The following is a 14,333-nucleotide window of genomic DNA, read 5'->3' as shown; positions in this document are numbered from 1 at the left end:
GTTGAACCAACGTGAAGAAATCAGCCGGGAAGCGGAGGTCAGCGGGTCAGGGCCATAGGGACACGTGGATGGAGAGCCCACCCCCGCCATCCTGGGAGGAAGCCCCAGAGCGGAGCCCAGACGTGCTGCCACCATCCAGCCTCTCCCTCTCCGGGGTCAGTGGGGTCACAGGGTTCTCCTGCAGGCTCCTTCCTACCTAACACACGGTGATGGTTGCTTTGACCTCTGTGAGCCTGTCTCCTCCTCTGGGCGGTGGGGAGAGTGTCCTGCTGTAGAGACTGAAGGAGATTCTTAATTTAGAGGGGAGCTTAGTGAGCAGCAGCTGTGTGCAGGAAAGCCTGCGGGGAGGGCTGTGGAGTCCACCGTCCACATGTAAGGAAATGGAGGGCAGGGTGTGGCCACCCGGCCGCACACGGAGGGTCCCACGTCCCCGCCCTGCCTGGGAGCTGGGGAGGCGTGTTTGTGTGTAGCGGTTGCCAGGAGGAAGAGTCGGGCCCTGGGCCTCCCAGGCCTCTGGTCTATCTTCGTTCCCAGGTCACCCAGGACCGGTGGCCTGCAGGGGCAGCTCATACCCCCACACCCACCGACCTCCAGGGCAGGGCCCTCCCTCTCCCCCGGCCTGTCTGCCCTGGGGCCGGGCCTCCCCCATTCCCCGATTGCAGTATGAAAGGTAAATATTAGTCCTGGGTCTAATTAGGACAGAGGGCCAAAGAGCAGGAACACAGGGAGCACGGGTTTTTGCCTCGCCATCCTCTGGGCCTAGCCGTTTGGGGTCTGGACTGAGGTCATGTCCAGTGTGGGAAGATCGCAGGGAGAGGCCCAGGGCAGAGCGGGGGATGGAGGGGTGGCAGGGAACTAGCGACCAGGGCTCAAAGGAGTCAGCTCAACTCCTGGGTGGCCCCGTTCCACTGTATATATATATTTACGTTATACACGCACTCATTCCTACTTTTCTATGTATTTTAAAAACTGAGGTTTAGCTTGAATACAACAATGTTGAAACAACTCACAGCGTTTCACTCAAACTGTTATTATACACACACTCACGTGACCACCACCAACTCAAGAAGAGGACATTTCCAGCCCCCAACAGACTCCTTTGAGTCATTCCTGAGATAATCACTACTCTAACCACCATCGTTATTACCATAGATCAGTGTTCCTACTTTTGCACTTCATATAAACCGAAACCACCAGCATATACCTGTTTGGCTTCTCTCACTCAGCACGTCTCTGAGGTTCACCTCCGCTGCGTATATCAGCAATCTGCTCCTTTTAAAGCTGTGTAATATTTCATTGCATGAATATTGCAATTTCATTTACACATTCACCTGGTGGGCTTCTTGGGTGGTGCTAGTGGTAAAGAACCCACCTGACAATGCAGGACGCGTAAGAGACACGGGTTCGATCCTTGGGTTGGGAAAATCCGCTGGAGAAGGAAATGGCAACCCACTCCAGCATTCTTGCCTGGAGAATCTCAAGGACAGAGGGGCCAGAATTAGGCCTCCATGCGGGGCTATAACAAATGGTACTGCTGTGGATGTTCGGGTACAGGTCTCTGGTGTAGATGAGCACTGATTTCTGTTGCATACAGAAGATCCAGGATGGGTCCCAAGGCAGGCATTTGTTTTGACTGAGACACTTTGATAAATAGTCGTCCTGAGTGGTTGTACTGGTTTATACTCCCACCAGTCTGAAGACTTTCAGCGGCTCTTATCACACCAGCTCATCTCTCCACTTCACAGCAACCATTCTGAGGGATGTGTCGATGTCTCGTTGTGGTTTTAATTTGTATTCCCTGTTGACTAATGATGTTGAGCCTACTCCATTTTTTTTTTCTGTCTTGTAGTGGAATGGTGAAAAGATCTCACCTCATTAATTTCTTTAAAATCTCCATACGAGTAGGGAAGGGGGTAGAGCTGAAGAGGGATGTAGTTTCATCCTTCCTGTGTTTTTTTTGAAGGGGGCCCCGCCCCCTCACTGTGGCCATGCGGAACTTCCCAGACCAGGGATCAAACCTGTGTACCCTGCACCGCAAGCGCAGAGTCTTAACCCCTGCACTACCAGGAAAGTCCTCGTCCTTCCTGCTCGAAGGCAGGCGCTCTTCCTTCTGCTGAGCAGCAGCCTGGGCCAGTGCTGAGTCAACCTGAGTGGGAGGAGAGGGTGTTGGCCAGGACACAACAGGCCCCCTTCCCCTGCAAGTTCCGGCCGAGCGTGGGCTACTGACTGCCCTGCCGGTTCCCTCACTGTCAGAAACCCCGTCCTGACAGCCAAGTACCGCAGCATGCAGGAGAGTGCTGGCTTGGGAGGCTGGTCCTGGGGCTCACTACCTGTAAAACCAGAAATGCAACAACATTCACTTTGCAAGGCTGTTGTTGAGAAGCTTAAGGTCACGCTGGCCTCTCCACAGGCTCTTCTTTGGAGCTGCAGCCTCGTCAAGTCCAGGGCACGCTTGTGCACAGACACGGCTGTGCGGGGGCAAGCCATGGCACGCTTGTGCACAGACACGGCTGTGCGGGGGCAAGCCATGGCACGCTTGTGCACAGACACGGCTGTGCGGGGGCAAGCCATGGCACGCTTGTGCACAGACACGGCTGTGCGGGGGCAAGCCATGGCACGCTTGTGCACAGACACGGCTGTGCGGGGGCAAGCCATGGCACGCTTGTGCACAGACACGGCTGTGCGGGGGCAAGGCTTGGCCATGTCTTCCTGGAGCTGTTTTCAGACGATGTTCCCAAGGAGAAAACATGAGATTTGGTTATAAGGATTCCTGCTTTCCCAGGCTTGTTCCTGGATTTATGAACCAGGATGATGAATTTACAAGCCGCGATAACCCCCATGGCCATGTCTATGTAGAGGGGACAACTTTTCTGACGAGAACTTCACTTTGAGCATGTCCAGACATCTGGTCCTTGGCAAACGCGGGACCCAACCCAAATGGTTCGGTTGGTTGTCAGCACAGTTAAGAACGATGGGTTGGATGGCCAGACTGGGTTCTTTGGTCAGGAGACAGACGGTGTGGATACTGTGGAGGCCATGAGCACTTGGAGCCAGGGATGGCAAGACCAGCAAGAAGACTCTCAGCCATTCTGATTTTTTTTTTTTTTTTTTTTTTGGTAGTATTTTCTGGGCCATGCCACCCAGCATGTGAGATCTTAGTTCCCCAACCAGGGCTTGAACCTCCGTCCCTTACATTGAAGCATAGAGTCTTAACCCCTGGATCACCAGGGAATTCCCTTTATGATCAACTTGATTTTGTGTTTTATCTTATCTCCATGGTCCCTCTTGTCCCTGCAGAGACCACCTCCCAGCGCTCACATCCTGCTGTGTCTGTGCTCTCACTGTAATTCTTTGAATTCCAAATACCTCTTGTCTCCTTCCAGGCCTAGTTGGATTCAGTTTACTGTTGTGAAGTAAAAACTAAATTACTCCCCAAAGCGTGTTATGTTTGTAAAGTCTCACAAGGCCTGCCGCACAATAAGCACTCAATAGACAGCATGGATTACGGGATATGATGCAACAAGGAATCCACAATGATGCCAATGAAGGGTTCTTCCTAAAGGAGTGAACCTGGACTGGATCAAACCTCCCGATTTAATTACTAGTTTAGAGGACGGACAGACAACAGAGGAGTGAGTAAGACACTGACCACGAGGAAGGAGGGACATCTGACAGGACAAATGACCCTGGTTTCTCTAACAAATTCATGATGTGGAAAGGAAAGGGGTGGGTGGCAAAGACCATTCAGAAAAGAAGCATGAGAAAAGGCCTAACAGCAAACGCTCAAAGGGAACAGAACGACCATGACTGGTTCAGACCTTTGAACACGTCAACTGTAAAAGACTGATTTTGGACGAGTAAAATCTAAACATAGGTTAGATATGCAATGCTATGGAAGAGTTATTTTTAGTTTGCTGCATAGTGCTTTTAAATCCTTGTAAGTTACAGATTATATGTAGGAATTTACAATAAACAGATGAAACAAGCAGGGCAAAATGTTAATGATCATTAAATCTAGGTGGTAGGGATTGTTACATTATTCTTTTACATGTGTTGTGTCTGAAAACGTTCATGATGAAAGTGGACTTAATTCCTTAAGAAATGGAGGCAGGGATTATCAAGTGGGTCCTAGTTGGACAGCCTCCCTGCTCTCTTGAGTGAACACAAGCTGCACCCACTCTTTATTTTGTGGAGAGGACCGGGGGAGAGCACCCCTCTGTGAATGTGGCTCTGGGGGGATCCGAGAATTCTGAGGGACAGGGTGGCACTTCCATGGGTGAAGGGCCCCCATGTATCAAGCACAGGCTCAAGCCTCAGGGCCCACCACAAGCCGCCCAGCCTCCAGGGACCTTTTCCCTGGAATTCTCTGGGGCCAGGAGGTACCTACAGTCAAGCTTGTCATTCCTGCTTTTACCACAAACACATACCTGCACCTTTCAAGCAGGTTGAATTTTCCTCTTGAGAACAAGGCCATAATGAAGGGTTGCATGTTGGCATCAAAAAAAAACCATGGGGGAAGCCAACATTATGCCGTAAAGTAGAGCTCTATAATCATTGAAAACAGCCAAATTGTGTTCCAGGACAATTACAGAATTGTAATTACAATAGAATTACAGAATTTCAGAGCCGGAAAGATCAGATATTACTAAATCCAGACATTTTGAAACCTAGGCCTCTGGGCATGTACCACATGGTGGCCTGTGTTTTTGCATATTAAAAAAAAACTCAAAAAATTATAAAAGTAATTTTTATGTTTTTCCCCAGGAATTCCCTGGCAGTTCAGTGAATAGGACTCAAGGTTTTATTGCCGAGGACCCCGGTTCAATCCCTCATTGGGGAGCTAAAATTCCGTAAGCTACATGGTGGGGCCAAAAAATAAAAAAGGAATTTTCCCCCTTTTGGTTGAAATTATATCTTTTTAGTGGTTGCCTTGTCTTTTGTTCCTTAAGCTGATTAGCAGTTTTCTATTTTCTTGCAAAAAATATAAATCAATTTCTCTTACATTTTTTTAAAAAAAATATAAGACCCACAGAAGAAAAAGCGAGCCAAAAAAGGCTTCATGATGAAGCTGACATTGGGATCCACTGATCTGGTCGTTTCCCAGGTCATTGAAGAAAGGGAGCCTCAGAGTTGGGAAGCTAATGGTCAAGGTCTTAGAGAGAGGTGGTGATCCAGCGAGGACCAGGCTCTGCCTCCCGCCTCCTGGGCGATCGGTCTTCTCATATGACCCCGTCCTGACAGTTTGGCAGGGTACAGCCTAACTGCACTACACACTTATCCGAAGGGGATTCTAAGACCCTCAGCGGATGCCCAAGACCATGGATAGTACTGAAGCCTGTCCATACTGCTTTTTCCTATACTAACAGGAGGGTCGTCTACACTGGACGAAGAGTGGGAGGGCAAGAGACTTCACTGTGCTACCTAGAATGAGTTCACAGCTTAAAATTTGCAAATTATTTCCAGAATTTTCCATTTAATGCTGTTGGATGGGAGTTGACTGTAGGTAACTGAAACCATAGAAAGTGAAACCAAGGTGGGGGAGGAGGGGATGACTGTATACCCACAGGACGAGTACCTGAACACAGAAGTACTGAGTGCTGCTGACCTAAACAAGCACTACCTACAGGCAACGTGGACCTCAACCTTGTCCTCAAGGTAAGGGGGCTGGGCCCAACACTGTTCTTTAAATTTGGTTAGCTGAAACACAAGATCTAGCTGCCTGACTAGGGATGGAATCCAGACCCCTGCATTGGGAGTGCAGTCTTCACCGCTGGACCACCAGGGAAGTCCCTCCAATACTATTAGTAACCAGCTGCAACTTACTAGGTGCTCAGCATGTGCCAGGTATGTAGTACTGATGAGGCAGGTACTACGGCTGGTCCCATTTCCTGGATGAGCAAACAGAGGCACGGAGAAGTACCTTGCTTGAGTTTATGCTGCTAGTTCAGGGTGAAGCTGTGATCCACACCTGGACTTGTCTAGTCCACGAATCAAATTTTATTGTATTGTGAAGATTTTTCTGACAGTATTAAAGCTGCAAGTTAGGATAAAAGACCCCTTGTCTCCCGCCCTTTCTGATGTTTGCTCAGCAGCTGTACACACTGCGTGGTTCGATCTGTGAAAAAGCTTCCAGCAACATTTTCATTGCAACTTTGCTCTACAGCAAGCAGCAGCATTCACATTCGGTGCTAAGTACACCAAACAGCTCAAAGTGACTCCATCAGTGGATGGAGAAGAGAAGTAGGGAATAAAGGACTCCGAACACTGTAATCACACAGGAACTGTTTTGGTATGTGGGAGGGGATATTTTCTCAAACCATATTCCCATGATGTTTTCCCAAGAACTGTCACTGCATTTTATTTCCATTGGAGAAGCACTGAGGTGGGCTTCAGAAGGCCTGGGGCCGTCCTGGTTCTCTTCACTGGTCTCATGCCTCCGTGGGGGACTTCTCTCTTGGCCTCTGTTGTCTTATCTGAAATGGGAGGAAGTTGGATGATGCTCTTTGACACCCACTCCCACTTCAGCCGTCAGCGCTCTGAGGACAGGCTGCTAATCCAGGTGCCTCTGAATTTGGTGACATGATCTGACACTGCTCTGCATCTCCAGGGACAATCAGTGCAGAGAAAAGGCCCCCATCTGTGTGAGGATGTACCAAAGTGGGAGATAAACATCCCAGCTTCTGGCCTGAGGATGGTTGTGGGGATTGACGGGCCTTCCCAGCAATCCACAGTACCCCTGTTTCCCCGCAGTTCAATCTCAAGCGATAGTCATGTCCCAGGTTACCTAACACTGGCTAGACACAGCTGAGTGGTCACTTGAGTTGGAATGACCTGCCCAAAACTGCAGATGGAAAAGAATAAGACCTACCAGGCTAAGTCAGGGGGTTGGCTGACTCAAAACTATTATTAGAAGCTGTTTTTCAGGTTTTGGATGGTGTGGGCTTGCTTTCCGCAGATCGTCACCGTCTCTCCATGTCTTCCCTCTCCTTGGACAATCTCAGAATGACGCTCTGCCAAGAAGTTATTCAGGCTGGGTGGGTGGATGAATGAGTCAGTGGCTAAGCAGGAGACACACGGCTGCTTGTGGCGCCATGATCAAGAGATGGGGAGCCGGAGGGCATGCCACGTTGCAATCCTGGCTCTGACTGGTCTCGGCTGGGACTACCCCGCTCTGAATCGGTTTCTTGTCTGTGAAATGGGGGGCACAACACCCAATTTGCAGGCCAGGAGGAGGGAACAAGAATGTGAGCTCCCTGTCTCTCTTGTCTCCTCCTTCTCAGAGCAGTCTCCAGTCTGGCTTCCAGCTGCCCTCACTCAGCTCACTGGCAGCTTCTGCAAATTTCCACCTTCTCAACAGGCACAGCCATCGGCGCCCTCCTCTTCCTCCTTGCCAAGATGCTCTTCCATCAGTTTCCATGACTCATACATGCCAGGTTCTCCGGTTTCATCAGAGGCTGCCTTAGTCCCTCCTGCGGGGCTTCCCCTCTCCCCACAGGTGGTGCCATTTCTGCTAACTGGCAATCTCCTCAACCCAGCCCAGCCCAGCCCACATCACAGCTGTCCTGCTCCCACCCCAGGGCCACCTAACTTCCTAAGTCAGAAAGTGGGAGCCAGAGCTTTCTCTCCCTCTCTGAATTCAGTCGCTTCTACCTTCCAGAGAACATGTCACCCCAAGCCCTGGCCACCACCTACAGTCGCTGCCCAGCCCGTCTCCTTCCTCACCCTGCCTGGGCCACGCTGGCCCTTGCTCTTGCTTGAACTCGCTGGGCCCTGGCGGCCCTGCTCCCTCCGCCTGGAGCCCGGCTCTGTCTGCAGACAGGCTCCCTCCTCTCCACGGTGTGGTCTGTCTACTTACTGGAGGCCTTCCCTGATCACCCTCATGGAGTCTCGCTCCCCATTCCAGCCCCTCCTTGCGTTACTCTTTGCTGCAAGGGCCGTGACCTGGTATGTATTTGTTTCCTGGCTCTTTACAGAAACAGTTGTTACTGCTACCCCAGACGCCCGGCACACAGGAAGCGCCATTTGCTCGGTCAGTGACCACTCCCACTGCTGCCAACTTTCCCCGCCACCTCACTGACTTTCCACACCTGCCTCTCACCCACTCATCCTCTCCAGGGGTTTCTTTAAATACCAATCTCCCACCCCCCTGCTCACCACCCTTCAAAGAGCCCCTCAACGTCCTGAGAATAAACTCCAAACTCCCGAAGCAAGGCCCATGTGAGCTGGCCCTGCCTCCTCGCCCCTCGGTCCGTTCCAGCCACGCTGGTCTCAGGGGCTCACGCCCCAGACCCTCACCAGGGTATTTTCACAACCAGCTCCCCACATGCCCACCTTGCCCCGCACCGACTCATCCACCACATGGCAGCTGAAATGCAGGGCAGCAGAGCGTGGAGGGCAAGAGCCTGACTCCCGCGCCAGACTCCATGGGTTTGAATCTCAGCTCTGTCACTCTGGGCAGGACGCTGAAAGCTCTTCATTCCGCTTTACCTCACCGGACTGCTGTGAGGGTTATATAAGTAAACTCACAGAACGGACTGGCCCACAAAGAAGGGTGTTTATTATCATCTCCTGTGGGCGCCCTCCCTGATGCCAAGCTGACCCACCCCATTCAACAGGTTCACAGCACTGGGAAGCACTGCTCCCTGAACTCCTCCAGTGCTCTTCGCTCCTGCAGACCCGTGCTCTGCAAAGCGCGCCGCCTGTGCCTCATTCACAGCCGCGTCCCCAGCAACTCGGGCAGGCCAGGCCCACTGTGTTGATTCAAAACACATGTTCGTTCTTTGCTCTTTCCCTCCACAGAGTTGCCTTTGGCCAGACGCACAGAAGGTGCAGACCTGGCCCCAGACACCTGGTGAGCTCAGCACAGAACAAAAGCCACCCTCACAGCCCTTAGGTAGGGACAAAAGCTGCCAGAATAACCTTCAGTCTGACCCAGAGACTTGTGAGCAGTGAGCCAAGTCTCTCTGGCCTTTTAACCCTCAGAGTCATCCTGTTTAGGACCAAAGAGAAGTACACAGACGTCCCTCGGGGAGCTGGGTGGGAGAGACAGAACCTGGTACTACGTGCCCAGGCAGGACCACCTCCGCAATGATCAAACAGGCACCTCGAGGAGTTCCCAGGGAGGCGGGCAGAACAAGCCCCCTGTGGGCTGACAGGAAAACTTCACAGAAGATCCGTAAGTGGTTCACCTTATTGAGGGTCTTGGGGAACAATGTGGTTGTCTGGAAACAGGAAGGGAAGTCCCTGACCTGCTTGTCACAGACTGGCCTCTATCGGGAGCCCAGAGAGGAAGCACACCCACGCTCAGACACCCGAGCCTCTCTCAGAGCTCTGTGGGGTAAGGCGAGGCTGTCAGCTGCCCGTCTCCACCTCCACCACCTCCGCCCAGGTGCTGAAGCCCAGGTCCTTGTGGATGAGCACCAGGCCGGGGGCAGGGCCCGGCTCCTCAGGCGCCACAAAGCACTTCTCCTGGCTCTGGGAAATGGTGACCTCGAAGATGTCCCGGGCCGGGGTGCCGTCCCCTTCGCTGCCTGCATCCTGCAGGAGCACCACGGTGGGCTCGGATGTGGCGGGCGGCTCGCAGGGCAGGCTGGCGGGGGCCCCGGGCTGGTGGCTGAGCTGGTGCCGCCTGAGGCTCTGTAGGAGCGCGTAGCCCATGCCGCAGGTGGGGCAGCGGTGCGGCTTGTCGGCCAGGTGGGATTTGAGGTGGCGCCGCAGCTTGGTGGCCAGCGTGTACGCCCGGCCACACTGCGGGCAGGGGAAGGGCCTCTCCCCTGAGTGCAGACGCTCGTGGGCGCGCAGTGTGTGCGGGTCCCGCAGCGCCTTCCCACACACGGGGCACAGGTGGGCCTCGCCCGTGTGGGAGATGAGGTGGCGCCGCAGCTCGGGCCGCTGTGGGAAGGCGTCGGCGCAGTGCGGGCAGCGGTACGGGCGCTCCCCCGTGTGCAGCCGCAGGTGCCCTCGCAGGCTGCCCCGCTGGCGGAAGGCACGGCCGCAGTGTGGGCACGGGAAGGGCTTCTCGCCCGTGTGCAGCCGCATGTGGTTCCGCAGCGAGCCCTGGCTGGCCAGAGGCCGCCCGCACACCGGGCAGGGGCACGGGGTGGGGGCCGCCGCCGCCTGGTGCGTCTTGCGGTGCAGCCGCAGGGAGGGCCGGCGGGCGAAGGCCTTGCCACACTGCTCGCAGGTGAAGGGCCGGGCGCCGGAGTGGACCACCTGGTGCTCTCTGAGGTCCCGCCGGGTGCCGTAGGCCTTGTCGCACTGCGGGCAGGGGAAGGGCCGCACGCCGCGGTGGCCCAGCGTGTGGGCTCTGAAGCTCTCCTCTGAGCTGTAGCTCTTGCCGCACTCAGTGCAAAGGAAGGGCTTGTGGCCCGTGTGCACGAACGCGTGCTTCTTCAGGTGGCAGAGCTGCAGGAAGGCCTTGCCGCACTCCCCACAGCGGTACCGTCGGCCCTGTTTTGGGGAGCCTCCCGCCGGGCCAGGGGGGCTCCGCAGGCGTGCAGGGAAGCCAGGGCGCTGCGGCTCTCCAGTCGCCTGGGCCCCGGGCTCTGAGGTCTTCGCTCTGGGTGGGTGCTGACCGCTGGGGCTCCGCAACTTCTTGACCAGGTGAGCACACAGCTGGGGGGCCCTGTCAGAAGAGGAGGAACTGGCCTCACCCCTCGCAGGGCCCTGCTGGGGAGCGGAGCTGCTCTGAGGCTCAGGTGGCGTCTGGGTCTGGGGCGGGTCCTCCTCGTCCACGCTGTCATCTGCAGGCAGCGGGCCAAGTGGCTGGTTCTCCTTGGGAACCGGGGGCTGGGTCTGGGGCGTAAGTCCAGGGCTCACCACACTCTCTGCCTGGATGCTGGGGGGTGACTGGTGACCGGGATCTGCAAGGCAAGAGAAGGGCGCTGGGCTTAGTAGAGACGGTAGCAGGTGGTCATGGTGGTCTCACCAGGAAGTTCTAAGAATACATCTTCTCCTCCTCCGGCCCTGAACCACGGAGGGAGCCATGACACTGACTCTTCCCTGGAGCATGAGCCACGCGCTCTGTTTCTGGCCAGTCTCAGGGGCCTTCTGGGGAGACTCTCCCGAGAACCGCGGTGTTCTAGACATCTGAGTGATTCCTAGAGAAGGCCATCCCAGAGTGCCCTCGTGCTCCCTTTCGGTACAGGCAGGCGTTTCTGATGAGCTGAGACCACCACCTCCTCAATTTAGCTCCTCTGAAAATAAAGGAACCCCCATCCCCAGCCCAGACAGAAAAAAAAAGTAAGAAAATTGGGAACTTTACACACAGCTTGCTGTCTTCATCCAGGTAACCCTACTATTCTGGGAAACTTAACTCAGAAAGATAAAACATGCAAACATCTATACAGCTGACCCTTGAACAACGCAGCTCTGAACTGCACGGCCCACTAATACGTGGATTTGTTTCAACAGAAATCCAACCACAGCACTACGTAGTCACGGGTAGATGACTCTATAAATGCAGAATCACCGACACGGAGCCTTGGATACGGAGGTCTAACTGTAAGTTGTATTCAGATTTTTGACTGCCCAGAGGGAGCCAATGTCTCTAACTCCTGTGCTGTTCAAGAGTCAACTATACTGTTCATTCCATGGAAAAGACTCATTATTCATCAAAAAGAGCAGCCAGTGAGTTTACATCCCCAAACTCCTTAAACCTCTCACCTGAAAATTCTAGTCTTGCTGCCTCCGTGATCCTAAGCCCCTGTCATTATGTCATGATCCTTAACCCAAGCCTGATCATACCCCACCCCTATCCCATACTGGAAAATCCACCTTATACCACACTTTCAAATTTCAACAAATATCCAGGCTTTGCCCTTTCCCCTCAGAAAAGCTACTGTTCTCCCCTGCCAGCTTACACCGTGAGCTCTGCTTTATCTTATCAACACAGGTAATTCAGGTGAAAACGTGGGAAGCCAGCGTTTATCTGGCACATACCTGGGCAAGGTTCCGCTGCATCCTCCCCAGGGCAGGCCACTTCCTGTCGCACGGCAGACTCCACTTCTGTCACCACTGCTGCGGACGACGCTTCCTCTAGCCTGGGCTGGGGGGGGCTCGGGCCCTCGGAGGGAAGCTGGGGCCACAGCCGCAGCTCAAAGCCCGGCAGCACGCGCCGGGACACCCGCAGGTGCAGCCTCTCGCCGATCCGCACCGGGGCCACGTTCCCCTCGCCCTCCAGCCTGCCCAGCTGCACAAAACTGCAAAGCAGAGCACGGGCTAGCCCAGGAGCTCCCTTTCCAGCGGCCCTCCCTGAAAGCCCCAGCTCCTGGACAGTCTGAGTCCTAGAGGACCCCGTGCCTCTGGGAACACTCACTGCAAAAGATCCCTGGGTGGGACTTACAGACCACTTCCGGCTCCACCCCCTGCCACTACACCAGGCCCCAGAGGAGCATCTCCACTACACACTCTCCTGTAACTTACCTAGTCCAGCCTGCACTCTGCTCACAAGCACACACGTCTCCCCATGAGCCTAGTGACACGTCCTGAAATAAACCAATAAAAGTCCTTCTCCCACGTGCTGGAGGGGCCAGGGTGAAACCAACAACAACAACAAACCCTGATGGAAGCTTTCCTGAGACAGATCTAAGATGAAGTCCCTGGGAGGTTAATTGTCGCTGGTCTGCTGCTCCAGGACTACGCTGTTTGAGTTTTCATTCAATAAAGGCCAAAACCAAAAAACTGTCCCTCACCTCCTCCCAAGGTGTGGCTGCTGCTGCTAAGTCGCTTCAGTCATGTCAGACTTCGCAACCCCATAGACGGCAGCCCACGAGGCTCCCCTGTCCCTGGGATTCTCCAGGCAAGAACACTGGAGTGGGTTGCCCTTTCCTTCTCCAATGCATGAAAGTGAAAAGTGAAAGTGAAGCCGCTCAGTCCTGTGGAGGATTACTAAACTGAACAGCACAAGCAGTAAGACTTACCTATGAGTTCAATGAGGCACGGCACAGAACTAGTTATATGACAAGGCTTTAACTCCATGGCTTTGTAATTCCAAAAACCTTTGCTCTTGACTTTTGGGACTACTGACACTCCTCTAATTCACCTTTTCTTTTCTTTTTTACATTTCGGCAGTGCCACAGTGGCACGTGGGACCTTGGTTCCCAGAGGATAAGGGATGAAACCCCTGCCCCCTGCGGTGGAAGCAGAGAGTCTTAACCACTGGATCGTCAGTCCCCTCTACTAACCTACCTTTTAAAAACTTTTTGCACCTCCTTAGTTACCACAAGAGAGGGGAAACAATCCCCGAGAGACCGGGCACAAACCACCTCCTATCTCTTGAAATACTCTGCACCTTCTAACAAACTGGAACGTTATCTGGAAACGTCTAATTTTCAACCATGATGAGGAGACGCCTATCCCTCAATACCTCCTTCCGCTTTGGTTCCACTCCATTTCCCTTCTTCTCGGAGACAGACCCCTCTTCCAGCGGCCCCCAGAGCAGTCCCGGCTGCAAGGGCTCGCCGACACACCAGACCCCCAAGCGCTGCTCCGCGGTGAGTGAGGGGCCAAGGGCCAAGCCCCGGGGGAGGCTCTTCAGAGCGAGGATGGCTCGGGTCGGTCCGGGCGGGACGTCTTTGAGTCCCGGTGCACAGCCTTCGCTGGGAGGGCTCCATCCCGACTCTGGGCCCAGGCGTGGATCGGGGGCTGCGGGGAGAGAGGAAGCGGCCCAAAAGGTGGTGGGGGTGCCGAAAGGTGGGGTGAGGAAGGAAACGCGAGGTCCAGCTAGGCTTTAGGAGTCTGAGGGATCTCTAAGGGTTCCAAGAGAGCCCTCCGCTTTGAGGGCTCTTAAGAAGGCCCCAGCGATTATTCGGAGGGCACCGGAGGGGGACGCCAGGCTCGGGATGAAACCGGTCAGGGAAGAAAGAGTTGACCAGAGAACGTCCGGGGTTGCCAGAGCAGAGCGGAGGGTCGGAAACACCCGCAGGTCACTCACCTAACTGCAGTCTCCCCCTCCCCAAGAGCAGCTCCTCCGTCGCCTCCATCCCGGGTCAGAAAGCCTCCTTCCGCCGGAAGTGAGCTTCGCCTTCTCAGCTTCCCCCTGAGGAACCGTCACGGACATCCAAATTCCCTTTCGGGAAAGAATCCAAAGAGTAAGACCTCACGAGTGCACAGGACCGGGGGTTTGGGAGTACTTGGTGAGGCCAATCTCTGTCCGAGGACAATACGAGCTTAGAATTCGGGAGGTCCCCCCGGGGATCTGAGTATCCGGTAAAGAGGAACTAGTTGTTCTAGGCGCTTCCCCCGGTAGGGACCACTGGGACAGTGACACTGTTCCTCCTCCTGGCGGGCACGTACTCAGGCACGTACGGAAGGGGAGGAGCTTCCGCGAAGGC

General features: G+C 54.4%; 1 protein-coding gene across 2 annotated transcripts; it reads right to left on the bottom strand.

The window, feature by feature from the left end:
- Window positions 1-8,535: 8,535 nt before the first annotated feature.
- On the bottom strand, window positions 8,536-14,277 carry ZNF408 (zinc finger protein 408). Of its 2 annotated transcripts, XM_019975022.2 has the most exons (5): window positions 13,934-14,277; window positions 13,367-13,644; window positions 12,424-12,485; window positions 11,941-12,200; window positions 8,536-10,862 (listed from the first exon to the last, which is right to left on the bottom strand). In XM_019975022.2, exons 1-5 carry the CDS (start codon window positions 13,980-13,982, stop codon window positions 9,352-9,354), a joined length of 2,160 nt encoding a protein of 719 aa, XP_019830581.2. In that variant the 5' UTR covers window positions 13,983-14,277; the 3' UTR covers window positions 8,536-9,351. The 2 variants fall into 2 exon arrangements, with proteins under 2 accessions (XP_019830581.2, XP_070623748.1); XM_070767647.1 differs by lacking the exons at window positions 12,424-12,485; window positions 13,934-14,277 and having other exon boundaries at window positions 13,367-13,599.
- Between the last annotated feature and the right edge of the window lie 56 nt (window positions 14,278-14,333).

The sequence above is a fragment of the Bos indicus genome, chromosome 15, assembly GCF_029378745.1.
Source record: "Bos indicus isolate NIAB-ARS_2022 breed Sahiwal x Tharparkar chromosome 15, NIAB-ARS_B.indTharparkar_mat_pri_1.0, whole genome shotgun sequence".
Taxonomy (NCBI): Eukaryota; Metazoa; Chordata; class Mammalia; order Artiodactyla; family Bovidae; genus Bos; species Bos indicus.
This window is presented reverse-complemented; position numbering and strand designations above follow the sequence as displayed.

Coding starts and splice junctions, on each gene's coding strand:
- ZNF408 (XM_019975022.2), bottom strand. CDS start 13,982: ATGGAGGCGACGGAGGAGCTGCTCTTGGGGAGGGGGAGACTGCAGTTA. Junction 13,645..13,933: donor GAGGGGGAGACTGCAGTTAG/GTGAGTGACCTG, acceptor CTCTCCCCGCAG/CCCCCGATCCACGCCTGGGC. Junction 10,863..11,940: donor TGCAGCGGAACCTTGCCCAG/GTATGTGCCAGA, acceptor CTTGCCTTGCAG/ATCCCGGTCACCAGTCACCC.